The sequence below is a fragment of the Lemur catta genome, chromosome 4 (assembly GCF_020740605.2).
Source record: "Lemur catta isolate mLemCat1 chromosome 4, mLemCat1.pri, whole genome shotgun sequence".
Classification (NCBI taxonomy): domain Eukaryota; kingdom Metazoa; phylum Chordata; class Mammalia; order Primates; family Lemuridae; genus Lemur; species Lemur catta.
Genome location: NC_059131.1, coordinates 35155390 through 35177546, shown reverse-complemented (window position 1 = coordinate 35177546; position 22157 = coordinate 35155390). Strand labels below are relative to the sequence as shown.

Sequence of the window (22157 nt, the reverse complement as noted above, 5' to 3'; positions counted from 1 at the left end):
AGGACAGCGCTGCCCGGGCAGCAACGGCCGAAGCCGCACCGTGTCTCGGCGGCGCCTGCGAGCCCGAGTGACGCATTGCAGGTACGAACCAGCCAATTAGAGCCCGGCTCAACGACCATCGGTGACGCGTCCCCACCGCGATGCTCCTCCGCGCCGCAAAGTAGCGCCCCTCAGGCGCGACTTCACCGGCCTTTTAACGGCTCTCTGGGGAATGAAACCCCATTACGTCATCCGTTCGCCCGCTCTCCGTTATCTCTTGCCTAGTCGACCAAATAGCTGTGAATAACTGGGCCCAGAGAAGAGTTTGCGGGGAGGGGGTTGGCCGGGACTCGTTTGCGACGTTCCGTTATCTGGGGTGCGGCGGAGGGATCTGGCGGAGGGAGGTGTTTATGAGGCGCTGGGGGCGGAGGAGGAGAATTAGTCCGAGTGGAGCGAGCGAGCCGAGTGGTTGTGTGGTCGCGTCTCGGAAACCGGTAGCGCTTGCAGCATGGTGAGTGCGTCGCTAAGCTGCTGGCGCTTGGCCCGTGGGGGGAAGAGGCCGAAGTGAATTGACTATAGAAAGGGAATTCGCCTCCCTCACACCTTTGGGGAGTGGTCTTCGCCAGAGGGATGGCGCGAAAGAGGCCGGGGGCGCCTGTGACCGTTGTGTCGCAGGTGCTCCCCACCCCCATGCTCTTCAGGGGGGTTTCCTCTAGTGAATTGAGGGCCGGACGCTCAGGTCCCTTCGGGGCTTGGCAGGAGCGTGGGTGAGGGAGAGGGTGCAGCCCCACACATGGGGAGGAGAGAAAGTGGAGAGGGAGGGGGGAGGGACCGCGGAGAGCCTTCGGTCGGTTGTCGCGAAAGGTCAAGCCGGAGGCCGGATTCAAACACCCAACGGACGGTTAGTGCCGGCGCCAGGAAGCGCCTTTGTCCGCTTACGGCCGCCATGCGCCGAGGGGGCGGGAGGAGCGCGCGGGGCCCCGGGGCGAGCGCCGGCGCCGCCGTTAGCCCGCGTCCCCCGCGTGCCGGGTCCGGGGGGCGGCGGGCGGCGCGCTGTGTGGGCCGAGCCCGCGCGGCGCAGGGAGCGGCCGGTGGGGGCGGGGCTGGGAGCCGCCGCCCCGCTCGGCTCCGCTCGCGCCCCAGCTGCTGCGCTGGCACCTGCAGGACTGCGGAGGTCTCCCGGGCGCCGCGGGGCGGGTCCTCGGCAGTTTCCTGTCCCCCCCTGGCAACCGAGATCTTTCTACTCCATCTGGGGCCGTCTTCCACCACCCTGGCTGGATGTTTAAAAAAAAAAAATTTTTTTTTTTCTTAACTGGGCTTTACCGTGGAAGGAAATGAGTTTTATGCCTGAAGTCAGGGACGCTTCCTCGCAGTACACATGTTGTTAGGGAAAGTATTGGGCTCTACTTAGGGTCTGAAAGGCGCCTTCTGTTAACCACCGAGCGAAAGCAAGCTCCGGGGTGACTGCCACTATTGGATGGATGCCTTTGTAAAGAGCCACTGTCTATATCCTATTCTTGACAACTTACGTGCACTCCTCATGTTAAAGAACCACTACCACATACAGCATCTCCCCCCCCACCCTTTTGAAAATGACTCGGATTTCCGTACAGAAATTGCTAGATCTTCTTAACGTACAGTTCTGTTTACTTGTACAATAATGACGGTCAAATACCGTAAAGGTAGAAAGGTGTATGGGGGGAGCAGGGAATTTTGAAAAGCATTTGTTTGTCCCTTAAAAACTGGAGCTCAGGTTCTTTCCGTTTAAAAAAAAAAAAAGAACTAATGAGGGCGATAATTTGCGATACTTCTTTGTGGTTCCTTCTGCCAAGTGGTTAAAACGATGGGTGTGTCCATGAGGCAAGGTGACATCTTAAACAGGAGTTGGGGATTCTTGCCAACTGAAACCTCCAGCCTGTATGGGTGTGGGGAGAGGAGTTCACCTTGGACAAAACTGGCGTTAAGTTTGATGGATTGACTCCATCTTGATATTTTAAATCATCTTATTCTGAATTTTTGAATATGCTAGTTGAATTTGCTCTCTTTAAGATGTACATTAAAGTCATGTAATCAATCCAATTTGTGGCATAAGCCTTTAAGAAAATTTAAATGAAGGGTAAGGCTTTTTCATCAGTTCTGATAATTGAATCAAGAACTCCAGTAGATACTCTCGGTAATACATAGTTTGTATCTAAATGCTTTCATAGTCCTTTGCCCAGTTATAAGCTTTTGTAGTTAACTGTTTGCATTATTGATGCTTTAGGGGTTTTTGGTTAAATTGACAATCATCATTAACTAATAAATTTGAAAATGGTCCTGAGGTAACTTCATAATTACAGATTTTAAACTGGGACTACATCAGGTTAAAGAATAAAAATTTATTTGATATGGAAGTGGAGTAAGATGGCTCATGTAGTTCTTGGGCTTACATGTAGTCAGTGCTCACTGAATTCAGGAAGGATATGTAAAAGATGTGAAGAGGTAGAAAATTTTGTCACTTGAGTCTAAATAATCATTAAGCTGCAAGGTCTCTTAATTAGTCTCAGAAAATCAAAGAATTTGCTATGGTTCTATTAAAATACAGAAAGTTCTAGCTTCAGCTAGAATTTAGGCCTTTAGTAAAGGTCCTAATTTTTATGAAGCCATTTTATTCTAGTGTTTTCTCTTTTGGTCCAAGATGCTATATAGTAAGTGCTGGTCTGTCAGATTTAAGATTATCTTTTCACTCTAATGAAATAATTTAGATTGCTTTTGATAAGACAAAGCAAATACCCTGACCTATAGGAAAAACTTCACATATGAAGCCTTTTTTTAATCTAAGTAGCACTAGTGGGGAATGAACAATCAGGAATAGATGAAGGATAGTAGTTTGTGTTTCATTGCAAGCCTATGGACTCACACATTATATCAATTAAGAACTTCAATTTTTTTTTAACCACCTTTCATTAGATAAACTCAAAGTATTCATACCTACTTTTGAATGCCATTTAGGAAATGTTTGATAGGTACATAATGTATTCACTTCGGGTCACTCATGTAATACAGATTAGTACTTCTCAGTGTTGATGGATCACCTGTGTCTCTCCAAAATGCAGATTCTAGTTCACTAGGTCTGGTGGAACCCAAGAGTGTACTAATGCCTGGAAGCTTTCTCTGGAGTGACAAAAGTAGTAGGAAGAATAATATCAGTAGCTGCAGAAATAAGGAAGTAAGAACTAGTTATCTCTCTAGTGAATTAATCTTCACTTTACTGAGATAAACACATATTAATGAGCTTCAGTTTTCCCAAAAGTATAATTCTTCTGACTATGAAAATGGCACTCTCCATAGACAGAAGGAAGAACCAAATTTGTACAGTAGTTGGAAAAGTTAAAATTAGGAACTTCTTGCTTTTAGCAGGCTTTAATCTGAATGTTGCTAGTAAAGTTTATTTGAAGTCTGGAAAAGTAGTAAATACAAAAAACTTCTCAACCTTCCAAGCAAAATTGAGAGCTTTCAGGTTATGTGAGTAACTTAGTCTTTTGTATGTTTAGTTCATTCCTTGAAGTTCATTTTTATGATCTGTTCTAAGATTGCAGTTGCTTGGAGCTGGACAAGATGGTATGAGATCCTTAAATTTTGACTTTGCAAGTGAAATTGGACAATTTTAAAGTTTCTTTTATTGCTAACATACTTGTTTTTTCCTAAGGCCTTTTCATCTTTCATGTATATGAGGTTTCCCAAAATCTTCCCCCCACAATGTTGAGGTAACAATCCTACTGTCTCCATCCTGTACATAGCAGTCATTCTTTCAGCTTCCACACGTGCTGCAGAGCTCAACACTTTTGTCTTAAACTGAGTTTTACCTGCTGCATCCTTCCCCCTGCTGCATCTGTCCCTGGTTTCAGTTTGCACAAATTTTCTCAGCTTAAAGCAAACAAAGTTAACATTGAACAGGTTAGGTTTGTTGTAAAGGGCTTGATAATGCCATACATGCCTACCTTCTGTGTGGAAATGGTGCTAGTCAGGTTGATATTTAACAGTGTAAGTTCTTTAGTTAATTTATATAAAATAATAGTTGCCATTTAACTCTTTCAGTTAGCTTTTTACGTAGCATTTCACTTTGTACAACAGCCCTGCAAAGGTAGGTATTCTTGTGTTACAGATAAAGTTGACTATGAAAGGTTGAGTAACATGTCCAAGGTCACACAGCTATTTAAGAGACAGCTGGGATACCAGCCTGTGACTCAGAGCTTCATGCTTTTTCCCCACCATGCCATTTCTTCAGAAATGATGAGAGTCCTGCAAAATGCAATCAGACTAGAAGTAAATCCTCTGTTCTATTATAACAAAGTAAACATTCTACTCAGTGGATTTACTGGATTTTAAATCTCTCATAGGGAAAACAATCTATAACTGACTTTCCACCAAATATCTGTTGATGGAGGATTGGGACTTGTATAGGGGTAAAAGTAGATAGATTTTTATCTTATAAACTTCTGCATTTGAACTTAATTGTTGGCTTTTCAATTTTAACTTTCTAGCCCTTGGGTTTATTAAAAAAATAAAAATGAATTCAGTTTATATCGTGGTCAAGTCAAAATTGTTGAACATGAAACAGAAATTTGTTTCTGGGTTCTTTCTCAAATTTTCTCATGTTGTGCCCTAGAGAAAATGTGAGGCCATTTCACTTTAAGGTGTGAACTTTTCCCAGCAGTGTGTTCATTTAAAAAGAAAGAAACTAGGCAATGTTTATTCTTTCTCATACAAAAAAATGAAAGGATTAAGTATGATACACTTGACTCTATGTTGGTAGGGATTTCAGATAGTCTATTTCTTGGCAGTGTCCTTGGGTACTACATAAGCAGTTGCTTCGTGGATGTATGCACTAATAAGCAGTGAAACATTCAAAGATGAAGGCCACAAGAGCAAGGAGCCCAGGGATATTTTGGTACTCTAAATTAAATGCTTAAAGTTATTGGTTATGTCTGACACTTTAGTGCTTAATCCTGGTTCTCTTGATTGCTAATTTTGTGCCCTCCTTCCCCATTTAACCCATGCCTCTCTTCCCATCTATAAGATAGGAGCTAATAACACCATTATAGGGTTAATGTGAAGGTTGAGTAAAGATAACATTTATAGCATAAAACTAAAAATGTTTTTTAAAGCAAAGTCAAATGCTCTCCATGTGCTATAAAAACATGACAAACCTTAGATTTACTTTGGGATTTCAAAAATAAAGAGAAAATGGATGACTGAATTTAGTATTTGGTAAACATTGAAGTTCAGGTATTCGGAACCCTGGATTCTTTGCATTTGCGTGCCAGGTAAGAAGGAGTAAAAGCTGGCAGCTCTTTTTAAAGTATGCTTCAAAAGTATTCTGAAATAATTTGCATATCTTAAACTTGGAGTCAAGACAGCTCAGCTTGATGTTTTTTTACTCATCTGTGTTTGTTGCTTATACTAAGGAATGTGGAGCTAAATGAAAGTTGTACATGCAGAACCTTGAAAGTTTTTAAACTTGTTTCTGTAACTGCTAATCTATATATTCCCAAGTCATTTACCTATGTCCTTGATCTCTTTGTAGGCTGACCAACTGACTGAAGAGCAGATTGCAGGTGAGAAATACTTTGTTAGATTGTACCCATTGGATTTTATTATAAATTGAATAACCTCAGAATAAGGTATATGAAAGGATTGACTTGAATGTGTGTTGTAGGTACCAACAAATGGATGTAATGTAATGTAGTAGTTCAACCTGCTTTGGCCAGGTGATAATGTAAACAAGATTTGTGGGACTTACTGCAATTAAAGACATATTAATATTTTAGTCTATGTGGATATACTTTGGAGCCTGATGGTGTAGTGGTGGTCTTTGTTTTGTGAGTGTGTGTGAAGAATACCTTACTATAAAACAGGAATTCTGGGGTAGTTAACACTGCAACTCCAAATCAGTCCTCACATGAAAAGGAGGGGCCAGTAACTAAGGTAACTTGAAACGTAGAATCACAAAATGGACATTGAATTTACTCTAGTTTAAATTGGCTGATATTTTAACCTTAGAATTGCGCATATAATTAATTGGGGAAAAAATTCTTTTAATGAAAAACTTAGATTCAAAAGTTAGCTTTCTCTTTTACAGATGTTGCTGTAGTAATTTGAATTTTGTCTTAAAAAGTAGCAAAAGCTATTGAAATGAAACTTCTTAAATCTTGTTTCCTTTAGTTTGCTATGGAAATATGTGAAATTATTACATAATATCCCACGTCAGATTGTCTTCATGCCATGCCATATAAACATTAGTACTTTTGATTTTATTTCTAATACCATAAGATGGCTGGTTAATGTCAAAATGTTGGGGAAACATTACATTTTTGTTTTTTGAATTAGTTGCAGTGTTGATAAGCTTCTCAAACTACTCCTTTCCTTTCATTAGAAACTTCCTAGCATGAGCACCAAGCAGTTTAACTGCCATAGTTTTCCCAGTAAGCAAGGAGTTTGATAAGAGCTCAAAAGCTTGAGCATTTTTTTTAAATGCTTTAGAAAACTGTGATAAGCCCTGTTGGAACTCAGTTGTACAGCCTCAATTATAAACAATTATAAAGCAGGCTCTCTGCCCCCATAAATATAGAAATTTGGAAGATACCAGAAATTACTAGTCTTCTCAAATATTCATCACAAATGTTTGATAACAACTGTATGAAGTAGAAAGCTATTGGTATTAAGGATCAAATTTAAGCAGGTTTTATTTTTCTTATTGGGTAATTTGACTTAAACCTGGGATTTGCCTTCTGGGATTGGTAATTAGATGTATTGAGTATTGAAGCCATCAGAGCTTCAGAAATAATTTTTTATTGTTGTTCAGTTATACCACTTTAAATGTATCAATGAAATGTGAATTTTTTGGCAATAGTTTTTTATATAATGTCTCCTTCACAAATGAGCTCAGGCTGTCTAATAGTTTCAGTCTTAAACTCTGACCTTCTCTGATATACTTACCTTTCATTTCTAAGTATTCTCAATCAGGTAGGTAGTTGTACCTACTGTACACAGTACAGCATGTTCACTTTGGGGTAGCAAATGTGCTAATCAAGGTGCCTCTTTCATAGTTAATGGTCATTAATGCCTTCATAAACACACAACACTTTTTACAAAAGTTTGTGTCTGTTGAATAAACGAAGGTCAATCTTCAATGACTGATAGTATTTTTATAAAGAATACTTATAGCTCATCAGAACAGTGTCTTTAAAATAAATTGTCTGTTCGTTGGCTTCCATCATAAAATCAGGTTTCCAATGGGAGTGGGGGGCGGGGAAATCTGTTCTTATGTTCTCTCTTTACCCCTCCTTTTCCTAGATCACAGATTTCTTTAAAGCCATTCCACAGACTCCAGGTTTTAGTTAACAATTAGGGTAGAGGAACCAAAAAAAGTCACCTGAGATCAGGGACCTTTTTGTTTCATCTTATAGCACCGGCGCCTGCCACATAGTAAGCATTGAATAAATATTTCTTGAATGGGTAAATTTCTCAAGTGACATAAATGTTCCAGAACACTACTACCTTATTCTAGGAACTCTTCTACCTTCTCCCCAAGTCCCTTCCTCACAAATTTGGTATATTTCAATGTCTACCTTTGAAGTGAAGGCACATTTTTTTCTTTCTGGTAAATTGTTATTGTTGGTGACCAGTAACATCTTTGAGTCTAAGATCCATTTTTGTTCTTCCAAAAAAAAAAAAAAAAAAGTTAAACTTCACACATATAATGCAACATTGAATATATTAAGGTATTTTTAATCATCATTTGATAATCAACACTACAGATTGTTTAGGAATTCTAACAACAAATAACTTGTTCTAGGAAAAAAACATACTTGTTTAGTGAAGTTACTGAAATTATTTGTGCTGCCTGGTCCTAAAGAGCACTCCAGTCTAGTGTGACATCACTAACAAGTTAATTTTGCTGATGATTCTGCCATGATGTCATTAGTTGCTGGTATTTGACATTTTGGAAGACTGATAGGAAAAATGTACCAAGAGTTTTTCTTTTTTTTTGAAGAACTCTGTACCTAAACCTTTTTTTTTTTTTTTTGAGACAAGAGTCTCACTTTATTGCCTGGGCTAGAGTGAGTGCCGTGGCATCAGCCTAGCTCACAGCAACCTCAAACTCCTGGGCTTAAGCAATCCTACTGCCTCAGCCTCCCGAGTAGCTGGGACTGCAGGCATGTGCCACCATGCCCGGCTAATTTTTTCTATATATATTTTAGTTGGCCAGATAATTTCTTTCTATTTTTTAGTAGAGACTGGGGTCTCGCTCTTGCTCAGGCTGGTCTCGAACTCCTGAGCTCAGAAGATCCACCCGCCTCGGCCTCCCAGAGTGCTAGGATTACGGGCGTGAGCCACCCCGTGCCCGGCCTAATTTTTTTTTCTATATATTTTTAGCTGTCCAGATCATTTCTTTCTCTTTTTAGTAGAAACGGGATCTCACTCTTGCTCAGGCTGGTCTCGAACTCCTGACCTCGAGCAATCCGCCCGCCTCAGCCTCCCAGAGTGCTAGGATTACAGGCGTGAGCCACCGCGGCCGGCCTGTACCTAAACCTTTATTAAACTTTGAGGGTCCAAATTTGTTTGATAAAAGTATTAACCTTACTCAGTTTTATAGCAGTAGTTACATGAAGTGCCAACAAGGTCTTGATGCATGCATGACTTTTAAGGGATTATTACATTCAGAATTTTCTAAATAAGTAGAAGTTAGTAAACAGTCATTTGATTTTGCTTTCATTGTAACTGTCATGATAACCTATTTTAATAAAATTATGAATTTATGTAATAAACTAATTAGGAAAGGGTCGTGGGGTTGCTAATGAACGAATAAAACTTGAATAATAGTGAGACTTCCCTGAAAGTTTAAATTTTGGCATAGCTAGAATGGATTTTGGGAGGTCCCTTATACCTATCAATTATGTAGAGGTAGCTGTTCTGTGATGTTCAGGACCTGTTTTCTTTATTGTGTATTTAGGTTTTGACTCTAATGATGTATATTTCAAGTTATTCCTGGGGGTTACTGTTTAGAATAGTGTTTCTATGCATAAAGATAATGCTGGTTCTGAAGTACAGGTGAATTGTAAAGGCAGGCAAATTTAAATTGTACTTTGTGGTTTATTCTTAATTTTAAGAAGTTTTTACAGCTATTTCTGACTCCTTAGTGTAAAAATGTAAATTTGGAATAAACCTCAAACTTTAAAAATGTAACTTACTCCTTTCTTGCATGCATAAATAGTAGATATAGCATAGATAGTTTTATTTTCTGCTGTTACTTATTCTAGCAAACATTTTAAGCACTATTAGATTTTAAAACTTACTGAAATGTAAAACACACATATATAACCTCTCACCGTGTATCATCCAGACTTTAACTTTTTATTTAAATCATATAATAGAAAGATGATTATTGCTAGTTAAACATTGGGAATTTGTGCAGTTAATGGTGATAGCAAAAAATGTCCATAGCTAAGTAGTATAGCAGAGAATATAATGTAAACAGATACATATTTCTAAATTTAAAATTTTTCTTGTAACCTATGTTATTAGGTGATAGATGCTGTGTGTCTAAACCCTAATAGTTTATTCATTTCTAGATAATTATATCCTCTTTAAAAAAAAAACTTAGTAAATGGAAATGTCTTTATCAAATTCTGCTATTTGTAGGTGGGAACTCCCTGATCTATTTTTGTCATTAGGTTGGTCTAGGTTAGCACTGTATACTGTTTTTATAAAATCAGTCATTAGTGTGATACTAAGCTTCTGATTGATACTGAGTTCCTCTGGGAACAATATTTATATGAAATACTGTATTCCATATGGAATTCTGATATGGAATGGAACTATGTTATTAATATTGAAACTATGTTATTAATATTGAATGTAGCAAACTAGTACAATTAGTTAATGATACCTGATCTAAATAAAGCTAAGCAGTTAAAAGATTTTAAGTAGAAGAAAAGTAGACAAGGTAGTTTCAAAAGGTATTAGGACCCACACAGTTGTGTGGATAACTTTAAAGAAAGAACATGCAGTTAGGAGGCAGTTGTAATAATCTAGCCAAAAGATGATGGGGCCTTGAACCAAAATATTGGTTGTAGAAAAATGGAAAAAGAATCAGGCAGTATTTAGATGGTAAAATTCAATTAAGATTTGTTGACAGATATGGGGTGGGGGGGCGGACTTAGAGTGGCTCCTTGATTTTGCTTGTATCCATAGGGTTGCTGGGGAAGTATAGAATTCCAACCTCTTGCTTGAGGTCAGCGAGGGGAGATATCTTATAGACAGTCAGAAATAAAGTTATTATGTTATGATACAGATGAGTGGATTAAAGGTAAAAAGTCTTCATTGTAAGTGGGCATAGATGAAATGGCCAAGAAGCAAAAAAAAGGGGGGGGGGATAAAATGGGTCACATCTACATGTAAGAGACAGATAGGAGCAAGAGCCTTTGGCAGTATACAGTAGGAGGAAAATCAAAATACTGTTATGAAAGCCAAGTGAGATATGAAAGCAGTTTTGGATGCTGCAGGAAAATGAGATCATCTTTTTCCTGACATTTACTTAGTATTTGCTAGACATAGTTTTCTAAGTACTTTACACATGAATTTTTTTTTTTTTTTTGACGGGGGTGACCAGGTAGGCATGTTAGACTGTTACCCCACATATTAATTCCTAAACATAGGAAGTTAGGTATGGTTATCCTCACTTAACAAAATGAGGAAGTTGAGGGAGAAAAGGTTTCGTAACTTGCCCAGATTACATTGCTAGTAACATACTTGATGAATTGGGCAATTTAGGTGTTCATTGGACTTGGCATTTTCAGCTGTTGAGTTGGAGCTGTAAGTTTAGTGGATTGACAAGAGAGAGAAAATTGATATGAGTAAGATGCTTTTTAAAATTTGGGGAGGAATAAGGACAAACCCTTAATATAACTAAGGTTTGAAGTTAGTTTTAGGCCAAAAGATGTAAAGATATTTATATGTTAATAGGCAAAATCTGTGGAAGACTAATTGAGTACAGAGAAGTAGTATGATGGAGTGAAACTAGAAGGTGTAAGCATTGGAGCAGGGATAGACAGGCAGAGAATAAATGGCCTTGGACTGTAAGAGAAGGTACACCATTTTTTTTTTTTTTAATTTCAGCATATTATGGGGGTACAAAAGTTTAGGTTACGTATATTGCCCTTGCCCCCCCACTTCCCCCGCAATCAGAGCTTCAAGCATGTCCATCCCCTAGACGGTGCGCATCGCACTCATTATGTATGTATACCCCCATCCCCTCCCCCCACATCTGCCCGACACCCAATTAATGTTATTCCTAAATGTGCTCTTAAGTGATGATCAGTGAAACCAATTGGTACACCATTTCTTAAACAGGTATCACGTATATATTTTCAAATGTATACATATATGTTGAGGATGCTTAATGGCCTGATCAACATTGAAACTGCTTTTGTATTTGCTTGCTGATAGGGTCTAAATATCTTTTAGTCCCAGGCCATGGCCCAGTACCTGTCGGTGGCCTGTTAGGAACTGGGCCACACATCACTGCCTGAGCTCCACCTCCCCACCCCCACACCTGTCCATAGAAAAATTGTCTTCCATGAAACTGTGAAACTTAGGAACAGGGCTGCACAGCAGAAGGTGAGCTGCGCTGAGGGAAGCTTCATCTGTATTTACAGCCACTTCCTGTGGCTCACATCACTGCCTGAGCTCTGCCTCCCCACCCCCACCCATGGAAAAGTTGTCTTTTATGAAACTGGTCCTTAATGCCAAAAAGGTTGGAGACTGCTGTTTTAGAAATGTCCTACTCCGAAAGTACTAGCTTTGTTATTAAGTCATTGGTATGACTTTGCAGTACCAAATTTAATCTCTTAGTTTCTCTATTTGTAAAATAAATGGTGAAGCCAGGTAGTCTTGGAGTGTTGCTCCAGCAGCTTTCCATGTAATCCAGTGGTGAATTAATTAGAAGCAACATAATTTTACAAGAAGATAGATCTTAAGGAATAATATATTTCACTCTACATGCTTAGGGTTTTATATTCTAAAGAAAGATGTAAATTATCATTTTTTCTCAATGATATATAGCATTTAACTAAAATTGGACATTCATGTCTTGATTGGCCCATTGATAACACATCATTATTGATTATTTAGTGATTCTGCCTTCTGGGAAAGGAAACTGGCCTATTGCATGTTCTGAATTTTAAAGTTTTTTTGTTTTTAATTTAGTAGACGATTGATTTAGACATAATTTTAACCTTTGAAGGTAACTCTAAACATCTTGGGCACATAGACAGTATAATTACTCCATACAAATAGTATTTGGTACTGATAAGTCTTCTATTGTGAGTGTGGGTTAGATCCATAGTTTTGAATTATGATCCACAGAGCACCTTCAGTGACAAATAGGGAAGCTAGTCATTTGGAGATTTAGTTCTTTTCCTCTTTCAACCTAGAATAATTTTACTTTTATCTGGTTTAGATATTAGAGTTTCCTGTGAAATTTTAAATCAAAAACTCCCTAATAGATTGATAGGAGAACGTACTGGTATGATTGGCCGAAGATGTTTGAAATAATTTTCACAAAGTTTTACCACTTAGGTGCTATCTCCATATCTCTTAGCTTTAAGAGTTAATACATTCCACTTAGGAGGTTGCTTTTGCTTGCTAATGTATGTTTGGATTGTATCTTTCTAACAGAATTCAAAGAAGCTTTTTCACTATTTGACAAGGATGGTGATGGAACTATAACAACAAAGGAATTGGGAACTGTAATGAGGTCTCTTGGGCAGAATCCCACAGAAGCAGAGTTACAGGACATGATCAATGAAGTAGATGCTGATGGTAAGTCTTCTTAATTTTGGGGGGTGGGAGAGGATTGAAGTGGTTGGTATTCTGTTTTATGTTTCAACTAAACAAACTGTTTCAGGTAACGGCACAATTGACTTCCCTGAGTTTCTGACCATGATGGCAAGAAAAATGAAAGACACAGACAGTGAAGAAGAAATCAGAGAAGCATTCCGTGTGTTTGATAAGGTAGGTATTCAAGGACTGGATATGTTAAATTTTAATTTGAAGATAAAATGAAGATGTTAGGAGCCCTTATGAAGACTTTTTTTTGATGATTTACCAGTATACTTCAAATATCAAGCAAAAGCTTTTTAAGAATTCAGTATAAACTTAGATTTTTTCTAATAACATAGGTATTGCATTAATTAATCTTTTGGCAACGAAGGCATCACTTGACTTTGGAAGTAGGAAATAGTGATTTCAGTATAGGACCTCCTGCTTTGTGCTTAGTGACATCTAATTTGAAGGTCAACCATTTGTAGATACAGTTTGCATGGCTTTCTAAAGTATATTTCCCCCTAATGTGAAATTTAGTAAACTTACTATGAACTCAATTCTATAATTTTACTCAGAGTCTATACTAAATTTTTTTTCTAGGATGGCAATGGCTATATTAGTGCAGCAGAGCTTCGCCATGTGATGACAAACCTTGGAGAGAAGTTAACAGATGAAGAGGTTGATGAAATGATCAGGGAAGCAGATATTGATGGTGATGGTCAAGTAAACTATGAAGGTAAGTCACTCTAACTGCCTCATTCTGTGCTTTGATTTTTAAGTTAAAGGTGCTTGTTAGGTATCTGATAGGTCAAAAATTAATGAGTCCCCCCGCCCCAAGAAATTGGGATGCTAAAACAGTTATGTATGTTACTTGTATTACTTATATTACAATATAAAATACTTTATATTTTCATTTTGCTATTCAGTGTTGTCTGCAGACTAGGCAATATCACTGTCTTACCTGAGAACTTTTTAGAACTATTTACTATTTTCATGTTCCACTCCTACATCTAGAATCTGCATTTTTATAATATTCCTGGGTGATTAATATTCACATTAAAGTCTGGGAAGCACTGTACAATTTTTGGAACAGTTTGTAAAGCATCAAACTTTTCCTGAATTTCCTAAAATGAAATTAAGGTGACTTACTTTCCTCTGAATTCACTGGATTCTCTTTTTTTTCTTCTAATTGGCTTGAGTCTGAAGCTGTTTTGTGTACACTTTAATTCAGAAGTATCACATGACTGTAACCTTTGGGATGGCCATAGCAAGAAGCAAGACGTGGAAATTAAAAGATTTCCAATAAAACCTTTGCCTTACATTTTTTCACAACATAACTTAGAAAATTTAACATTCTAAAAATTGAACCTAGGTTATAGCACTTGAAGTTACTATATTAACCTGTAACCCAGTAACTTAAAATTCAAGTCTACACTAAGAGCTAAGAATGCTTCTTTTTATAATAGTTTATCTAAAGCATTAATTTGGCTTGTTTATTACCAACAGTGAATAATTGTGGTTTATGAAATTCCAGCCTTGGCAGTGAACTAGCTTTCCGAAACTCTGTACTTCATGGTAATTCTGAGGAAAGAGAAAGGGGAATGGAGGCTGCTCAGTGACTGAGTAAATGTGATGAGTTTTGTCAGTCTTTTGCCATTGACTCAACTTTTGTATACTTCTTCTTTTTCAGAGTTTGTACAAATGATGACAGCAAAGTGAAGACATTGTACAGAATGTGTTAAATTTCTTGTACAAAATTGTTTATTTGCCTTTTCTTTGTTTGTAACTTATCTGTAAAAGGTTTCTCCCTCCTGTCAAAAAAATATGCATGTATAGTAATTAGGACTTCATTCCTCCATGTTTTCTTCCCTTATCTTACTGTCATTGTCCTGAAACCTTATTTTAGAAAATTGATCAAGTAACATGTTGCATGTGGCTTACTCTGGATATATCTAAGCCCTTCTGCACATCTGAACTTAGATGGAGTTGGTCAAATGAGGGAACATCTGGGTTATGCCTTTTTAAAAGTAGTTTTCTTTAGGAACTGTCAGCATGTTGTTGTTGAAGTGTGGAGTTGTAACTCTGCGTGGACTATGGACAGTCAACAATATGTTCTTAAAAAGTTGCACTATTGCAAAACGGGTGTATTTTATCCAGGTACTCGTACACTATTTTTTTGTACTGCTGGTCCTGTACCAGAAACATTTTATTGTTACTTGCTTTTTAAACTTTGTTTTAGCCACTTAAAGAAAATCTGCTTATGGCACAATTTGCCTCAAATCCATTCCAAGTTGTATATTTGTTTTCCAATAAAAAAATTACAATTTACCCAACGGTTGCTCTGAATCTGAGTCATTTAATTAACTGTTGAAGTCTAATAATTTTGAGAATAAAATGAGAAGTTGGTTTCTACTTGGTATAATCTAGGTAAATTTTTCTTTTGACTATTCAGGATTGTATTTAGGTTTTAAATGAGGATGCTACTTCTTTCAGAAGGTTTAAAAGACAAAAACCTTTTTTGTAAGTGTACCTTAGCATGGGAATTGGCGTAGCATGGGTGTTTAGTGTTTCCTACCTTTTCATTATGCTATTCAACTTTAATGTTTGTCCATGTTGACTTCAGCCATGCAATGATTTTAATGTTTGTTCAAAATGCAACAATCCACATCTAGTTGGGGGAGGGTTATTATTTTACCTCTATTTCCTAATCTTTCATGCATTTTGCTTTTTAATTCTACCATTAAGACAAAGGAGAATTTTTAGTTGCTCTTGCCTATTTGCAATGTGATTTTACAAAAAAGTTGTTCTTAGGGAGTATATTGGTAGTAACTACACCTTGTTTTAGTTTTTGCTTGCTTCTACCATTGATTTCTCTATAATTTAAGCTACTTCAAAGGTGGTTATCAGGGTTTTTGTTTAACTGCCATTTAAATACTTAATGAAAGATTCCATAGCAAACCAGAGCCAAGATTAAAACATTGAATATAACTGTTACCTGGTTATTATAGCCACAAGGTTTTTATTTTCCCAAGGGGCAATTTATTATTTGGCAAGTTACTGCCCCATCTTTGATTATTTCAATGCTACTATTATTAGTTCTACTAGAAAATGGAAAATGATGGTTGGTGAAGGAAAGTGATGAGTATGTTTTAGATAGAGCAAGGGAAGTTACAGGCATTGATAGTCCTAATGAGGGTGTTACATTATCACATATTAGGTGATCAATTAAGTAGGAAGGTTGTAGATGTGTACTCTACTGAGGGCGCCCTTTGTTAGATGTAAGAGTTTAGTCAAAGAGAAATCTAAACAAGGTATTTGGGTGGGATAAATCATATTTCTGGCTATTGAAGTATTTTCTCTAGGTTGTTAAGCATGGACTTTGTAGTTTTATTGTAGCAGTGTTTCAATAACTTTTGTGTGTGACCTCAAAGACCTCTATTATCCAAGCCTCAATTATCTTAATTGTAAAATGGGTGTAATTTTGGGGGGCTTTTTAAAAGTTCAGTGAAATAATGAAAGTAAAGCACTTAGCATAGTCCTTGGCATTTGCGTTAAGTGCTCAATCAACGTTACCATGCTGTTAAACCAGTTATGACCCTGTGAAATGAGGGAATTGGGCAGTTTTGGTGTTTTTCCAATTTTAACAGTTTGAAGTTTATGTCAAGTTATGGATAACGGATAATAAGGTGAAGGGGAAACACATTTTTTGAACTCATGGTGATTTTATATTCATGAAACCTTTATAAAAGTCACAGTGTAGGCATTATCTTGATTTTTACAGGAAGTTGAAGTATAGAACAGTTAGATAATTTCACTGGTCATACTAAGCTGGGTTCAAATCTCAGTGCCAGTGTGTCCTATAACATAATCATGTTTGAACCCAGGACTGTGATTTAAAATACCACCTTCAAGTCTTAACCATATTATTTTATATTAGGGTTGTAGTAATTGATCATTCTTAATACATCTGTGTCGTGTTTGCTCTAGGGTAATTATACCAATAAAACCATCACTATTGCAGTTAAATATCCTCAGTATAATGTATTTTCGCCAAATTTTTAGAGCGTAAAAATTTTAAAGATCTGACACACAGCAGAGGCATTGTCGAACTCGATTCTTGTATTCTCAAAGAGAAATGCCTCTCCCCCCTTTTAAAACTGTTACATTAACCTGAAAATAAGTCTTACTGATATTATTCAAGACTTAAGAGGACATTTTCTTTGTTTATCCTACATGTTTAATCTGTTTTATGGGTAGAGTCCTTGAAATCTCTGACCCATGCTGTTTCTATTTTTGAGATACCTAAACTATTTTCTCATCTAGATGTTCCCATCTCTTCAATTTCATACTTTGTGTAGGTTTCTGGACTTCTCTGTACCTTTCATATTCTTTTAGTCTCTAGAGTACCAGTCCCTAGTCTGCTGAGCCAGTTTTATAGGCTCAGCCAAAATAAGAAAATGAAATGAGACACAGTAATGGACTTGATTAATCTTACATTTGTGAGAACACTGGTGTTAACTTGGCTCTTAGCCTTCTAATTTCAATCCTTCATTTTAAGTCTAGTGCCTGGTCCTTCTTAAAGGCTATGCTATGCTAAATGAATTTAGAATCCCAGTATTTTAAGAGTAATTAGCTTTGGAGTCCTCTATTCTTTTGCTCCTCAAAAAGTCACCTGCAGAATCACCTGGGAGCTTGCTAGGAAATGCAGAATCTTAGGCCCTGCCCCAGAATTGGAATCAGTCTGCATTTTAATAAGATCACCAGATGTTTTGTATGCATGTCTATTTTTGAACAGCATTGCTGTAATCCATTCTCTCGTTTACTTAAGAGAAAACTAGTCATTTACTCTTAACAAATGTTTTAGTCTGATGTTCAAAGGGTTCAGAATTAAAAACCCATGTTTGGATACATTTAAAATTAGGAAGGAAACAATTTGTCATCAAATGAGTCCAACAAAGATAGGCACAGGGTCTTTTGGATCATGATGGGTTAGGCCTAGGAGGACTACTCACAGGAGTTAACCCTTAAGATTTTCCAGGTGATCAAAGAAAGAAATAGCATTTCATGCAGAAGCACTAGCATATGTTGAGATAATAGAAGTGTGACGATGTCATATTTGGGGTTTACAAGTATATAGCAGAGCATGAGGTCCTAATGAGGGAGAGAAGAGGTGAAAGATTGGATTGTAAATGTTGCTTTTGTCCTAAAGGTAATGAATGACAGCTCACATTTACTGATTGCACTGCATTACAAACATTCCACTCAAGTTAATCTTCATAAATAATCCCATGTTAGTAGGTACCGAGTTATTATCCCCTTTAGACAGGGAAATAAACACAGAATAAAATCATAGCAAATGCAGCCAGCATTCAAATCCTGGTAGTCACGAGGGGAGGGATTAAAAAACGAGGGAGTAATCAACGTAGCAATGAAAATTGAAGGCCAAGTTTGATAAGAGCTGAAAATCCCTGTTAGATTTGGCAATTGGATCACTGGAGTTTAGGAAGTGCAATTTTTTTTTATTGTCTGTTTTCATTTTTTTCTTTTTTTATTTCAGCATATTACGGGGGAAGTGCAATTTTAATTGAGAGGTGTGTGCACGTCAGCTTAAGGTGGTTTTAGAAAAGTATGGGAAGTGAGGAAAAAATTGAGTCTACATTACTCTTCAAAATTTGTGAAGGAAAGCAGAAACTTCATGGTGTAGCAGGCAGTGGGACTTGAGTCAGATCTGGGCTTGAATTCTGGCTCTGACTTCTGGGTAATGCTGAGTCAATTTTGCTAAACCATCCAAGGAAGCCTGTTGAATGTTTCCTCATCCAAAAAATTTGGCAGAGTGGTTGTGAGGATTAAATGAGATTAATATATATGTGAAGTCCCTGGAATACAGTAGGTTAAATGAAATGAAGGTTGAGGGAGGGTTTGATTTTCAAGATGAAATGTGTCTAGGTTGAGAAGAAACTTCAGCCAAGGGAGTTTGAAAGAGTCAATGGGGTGGTCCGTGGTTTCACAACTAGGGAAATCTGTGTCTAGTTCTCACTCAACTTCTCAAATGAGAGGCAAGAGAAGTCACAGCCCCCAGAATTAAAATTTGGAGGAGCTTTTTGCCATAAAGCTAAGTATGCCTATCAAGCACACTGTCTCCGTCTGGGGTGTGGGGTTGGCGGTGACTTGGGAGGGAGCTGATGGAGACTGTGGGTACACTTAAGCCTTAACAAGCCTCTTTGACACAGATCCTTACTTGAGGGCTCTATGGCAACTCCAGAGCCCTCTAGATTTTCTCATCCCACGTGTGCGTGCCTGTCCCTTTTCGGGAGATTTCCTCTGTGCCGGGCTTCGCGCGGGCCCTCAAAGTGTATGCCCGCTTCCCTTCCCCCACCAGGAGACCGAGCTGGCGGGTCCCCTGCGCACGCTCGGGAGCCCGCGGGCCAGAGGCGTCTCCTAGCAACCGGACGCCTGGCGCGGCCTAGGCAGAGAGGAGGCAGCCATGGACCAGGCAGTCATCGCCATCCCCTCCACCATAGAAAGGGAAGACCCGGAGCGTTTAGATTCGATACTCACGGCCTCGGTAAGGCCGTCCCCTCTTGCCGCCCCCGCCACTGTTCCCTTCACCAGCCCTCCCCACGCTTTTCCCACCTCTCTCTTCCCGGGCCCTTGCCCCACTCCTGTTCTCTTCCCACCTTTCCCTCCTGCCCTCACGTCTGCACCCGCGGGCCCTTTCTTCCTGGTCGTTACTGGATCTTTGTTTTAGTTCCTTTTTCCCAGCTGCCTCCCTCATTCTTCCCCTCGCCTTTTGTTTTCTGTATTTTTTCCTTCTTCCCACTATTGCGTTGGACAACCGCTTTCTTAGGGTGACTGGATTTCTTTCCCTTTCCCTTCCCTCTGCGGGAAAACTGTTTTTTTTTTTTGTAGTCTATCAGACACGTTTTGTCCCACCGCCTACTTTAGTATTTATAAAAAGATTTTAAACTGCCTTTTAGTTTTTACATAAATTTGATTGAGGAATATTTAACCTATCGTTTATCTTTCCCCTTAAAGTGTATTTAAAATGATAGATGGGGGAGTTGAGTTCACCTGCCTTGGCAAAACAAAACAGCAGCTGCCAATTACCTTCCTTTAATGTGATCATGTGACTGGTCACTTTTACTTCTCCCATCTCCTTCCCATCTCATCTCCCTGGTTCTGGGTAGAGGTGGGAGACCTGTCTTGACTTGCTTGAGAAAATTTCATTTCAGTGACTATAAATGTGCAACAGAGAAGATTCAACATAAATCTCATGTAGAAATATATGGAAAGAAGCTCAGACTTAGCAATGTGCATGAAACAATGTTTTTTAGAGAAATGCACATATTTCATAGTAAAACTAAAGCCCAGTGGTACTCATAAGTAGAACAGATTTAAGTTACTAGAAAGAATGAATTATATCAGTTTTACTGATTAGATTATTCATTATTTTTTTAATGTACTCTTGCTTCAGTAACCCATATTTCATAATAATAACAAAAGCATTATCAGTGAAAGTAAAACTCAATATTTTAATGATTTTACTTAGGAGAAATAGTGCCAAAGGAAAAAGCTAAACAGATATGTTTTGTGGACAGTGGGGCTGAAGCAAATGTGAAATAATAAATGGATACAGAGTACTTAGTATGGAAGACAAGAGCTTCCTTGGAAACTGAGGCATACCAAAATAGTCTGCTTCTTAACTTGGCAGACGAAGTGTTAAAAATTAAAGCTACTATTTATTAAGCACTGATTGTGGGTGCAAGTCTTTATCTGTATAGCACCTTATTCCCATACCACCCCAGTAGGGCCTTATTTTTTATCCCCCTGTGAGGAGGCGTGAGAGTTGAGTAACTTGTCCAGCCACCTAGGTGGTAAGTAGCAGAACTGTGGTTCAAGCACAAGTCTGCCTGGCTTCAAGCTTGAGTCTTTTCTTCCTAAGAACACTGAATTTTGTCACATCTAATATCCTTAAAACATCTCTGTGAGATGGGGATGTTTATTACCTTAATTTTACCAAAGGGAATTTGCTTATTTAAAAGCACTTAAAATCATAAAGTAGCAATTTAAGGAAATATTATAGGCAAAATTATCATTATGTAGCTTTTATTTTAATGAAGGCTTATCAGTTTGGTGCAGGTATTAATTTCTTCAAGTAAATGTTTCATAAATTATATTTAATTTCAAGGGGTCACCTCTGAAATGAATAAGCATATTTTGTGTTTGCTGATAGAAACCAACCCAAAAGACTTCAGCTTTCAAAAGAGAAGGATGGTGGAGAATAGCGTTAACCGTATGTATATTTTCAGTCTTTCCTATTCATATTATCCCTATTTCCATTAATATTTTAATCAGCTTACCTTTTAAGTCAATAACAATTATAAAAAAACGGTGGTTGTTCAGATCTGCATGGGCCTCATTTCATACTTATAATTTATAATTTTAGTATCAGCATATGAATGAGAAACAAGCTTTAAATTTTGAATGCAATAAAAGCTTGGGAAAGTAAAACACTCTAGGAATCCAGGTAGCTTTACAAAATATCTAGGTAAGATTAACCTATGACCTTAGGATCTTGGTGAGATTGCACAAGAAAGCAAAAGCATACATTCTGGAAAGGTGTTTGGTTTCAGTTTTTATTTTACTTAGATGGTATAGACCCTATGATAATGGTTGTTAATATGTCAGTCTATGAAAGCAAGATGGTAATATTTGGAACAAGAATGACCAGAAGGTCTCCCTCCAAAGAGACAGTTTTTGTATTGCAGATGTATTTTCTGTTAACACTCTGCAGCAATAGAGGGGCTTCATGGGTCAAAGCCTTCTTGGAATTGAACTATTTTTAATGGCAGAACTGAGCTAATGCTTAGTGGAAAGATGGCCACAAAAGCAGCAGCCACTAAATCTTCAGTTCTGGCCATTCATCCATACCATGGTTGTGATTTGAAACCCCTTATTGGACTTAAAAGACTATATGCTCTGCCAGTTCATCCTCAGTCTCAGGTTGCCATCCTTTAGCTTCCCACTTGAGGGCTAGAGAGAAATGTAGTACCTACTAAGTGGAAGTAGGACAGCTTTTAGTTAGTCAAGAAACTATCGCCGGTGGTCTTACCAGAGGCCTGAAATGTATAGTCAAAGTTGAATGCAAGTTTAAGTATGTTCCTTAAGTTACCTTTTAAAGAGTTAAATTTCAACTATAACCCATTTGCTAGAATTCAGCAGTTGTTTCAGAAAGGAAATAATCATGATTATTTTGAAATATTGTTTGGTCAAGAGTGTTTATTATATTTGATATAATTTCGCTAAACTTG

The 22157-nt window shown here is 38.0% G+C and overlaps 2 protein-coding genes across 2 annotated transcripts in view; both read left to right on the top strand.

Annotated features, from left to right (window-relative positions):
* The first annotated feature begins 357 nt into the window (after positions 1-357).
* On the top strand, positions 358-15179 carry CALM2 (calmodulin 2). Its single transcript, XM_045549550.1, has 6 exons — positions 358-490; positions 5546-5576; positions 12700-12843; positions 12929-13035; positions 13447-13582; positions 14537-15179. Exons 1-6 carry the CDS (start codon positions 488-490, stop codon positions 14563-14565), a joined length of 450 nt encoding a protein of 149 aa, XP_045405506.1. The 5' UTR covers positions 358-487; the 3' UTR covers positions 14566-15179.
* A 4100-nt stretch (positions 15180-19279) lies between these two features.
* Positions 19280-22157, top strand: part of STPG4 (sperm-tail PG-rich repeat containing 4) — a 44894-nt gene continuing 42016 nt past the window's right edge. The window contains exons 1-2 of the mRNA XM_045549549.1: positions 19280-19411; positions 21080-21139. Coding sequence (XP_045405505.1) covers positions 19331-19411; positions 21080-21139 — 141 coding nt within the window. The 5' untranslated portion in view covers positions 19280-19330. The remainder of the gene's footprint in view (positions 19412-21079; positions 21140-22157) is intronic.

What these genes read in the sequence shown, in the direction of transcription:
- CALM2 (XM_045549550.1), top strand. An exon ending in CATTCCGTGTGTTTGATAAG is followed by an intron (nt 13,036 to 13,446) that starts GTAGGTATTCAA and finishes TTTTTTTTCTAG; the next exon opens with GATGGCAATGGCTATATTAG. An exon ending in TGGTCAAGTAAACTATGAAG is followed by an intron (nt 13,583 to 14,536) that starts GTAAGTCACTCT and finishes CTTCTTTTTCAG; the next exon opens with AGTTTGTACAAATGATGACA.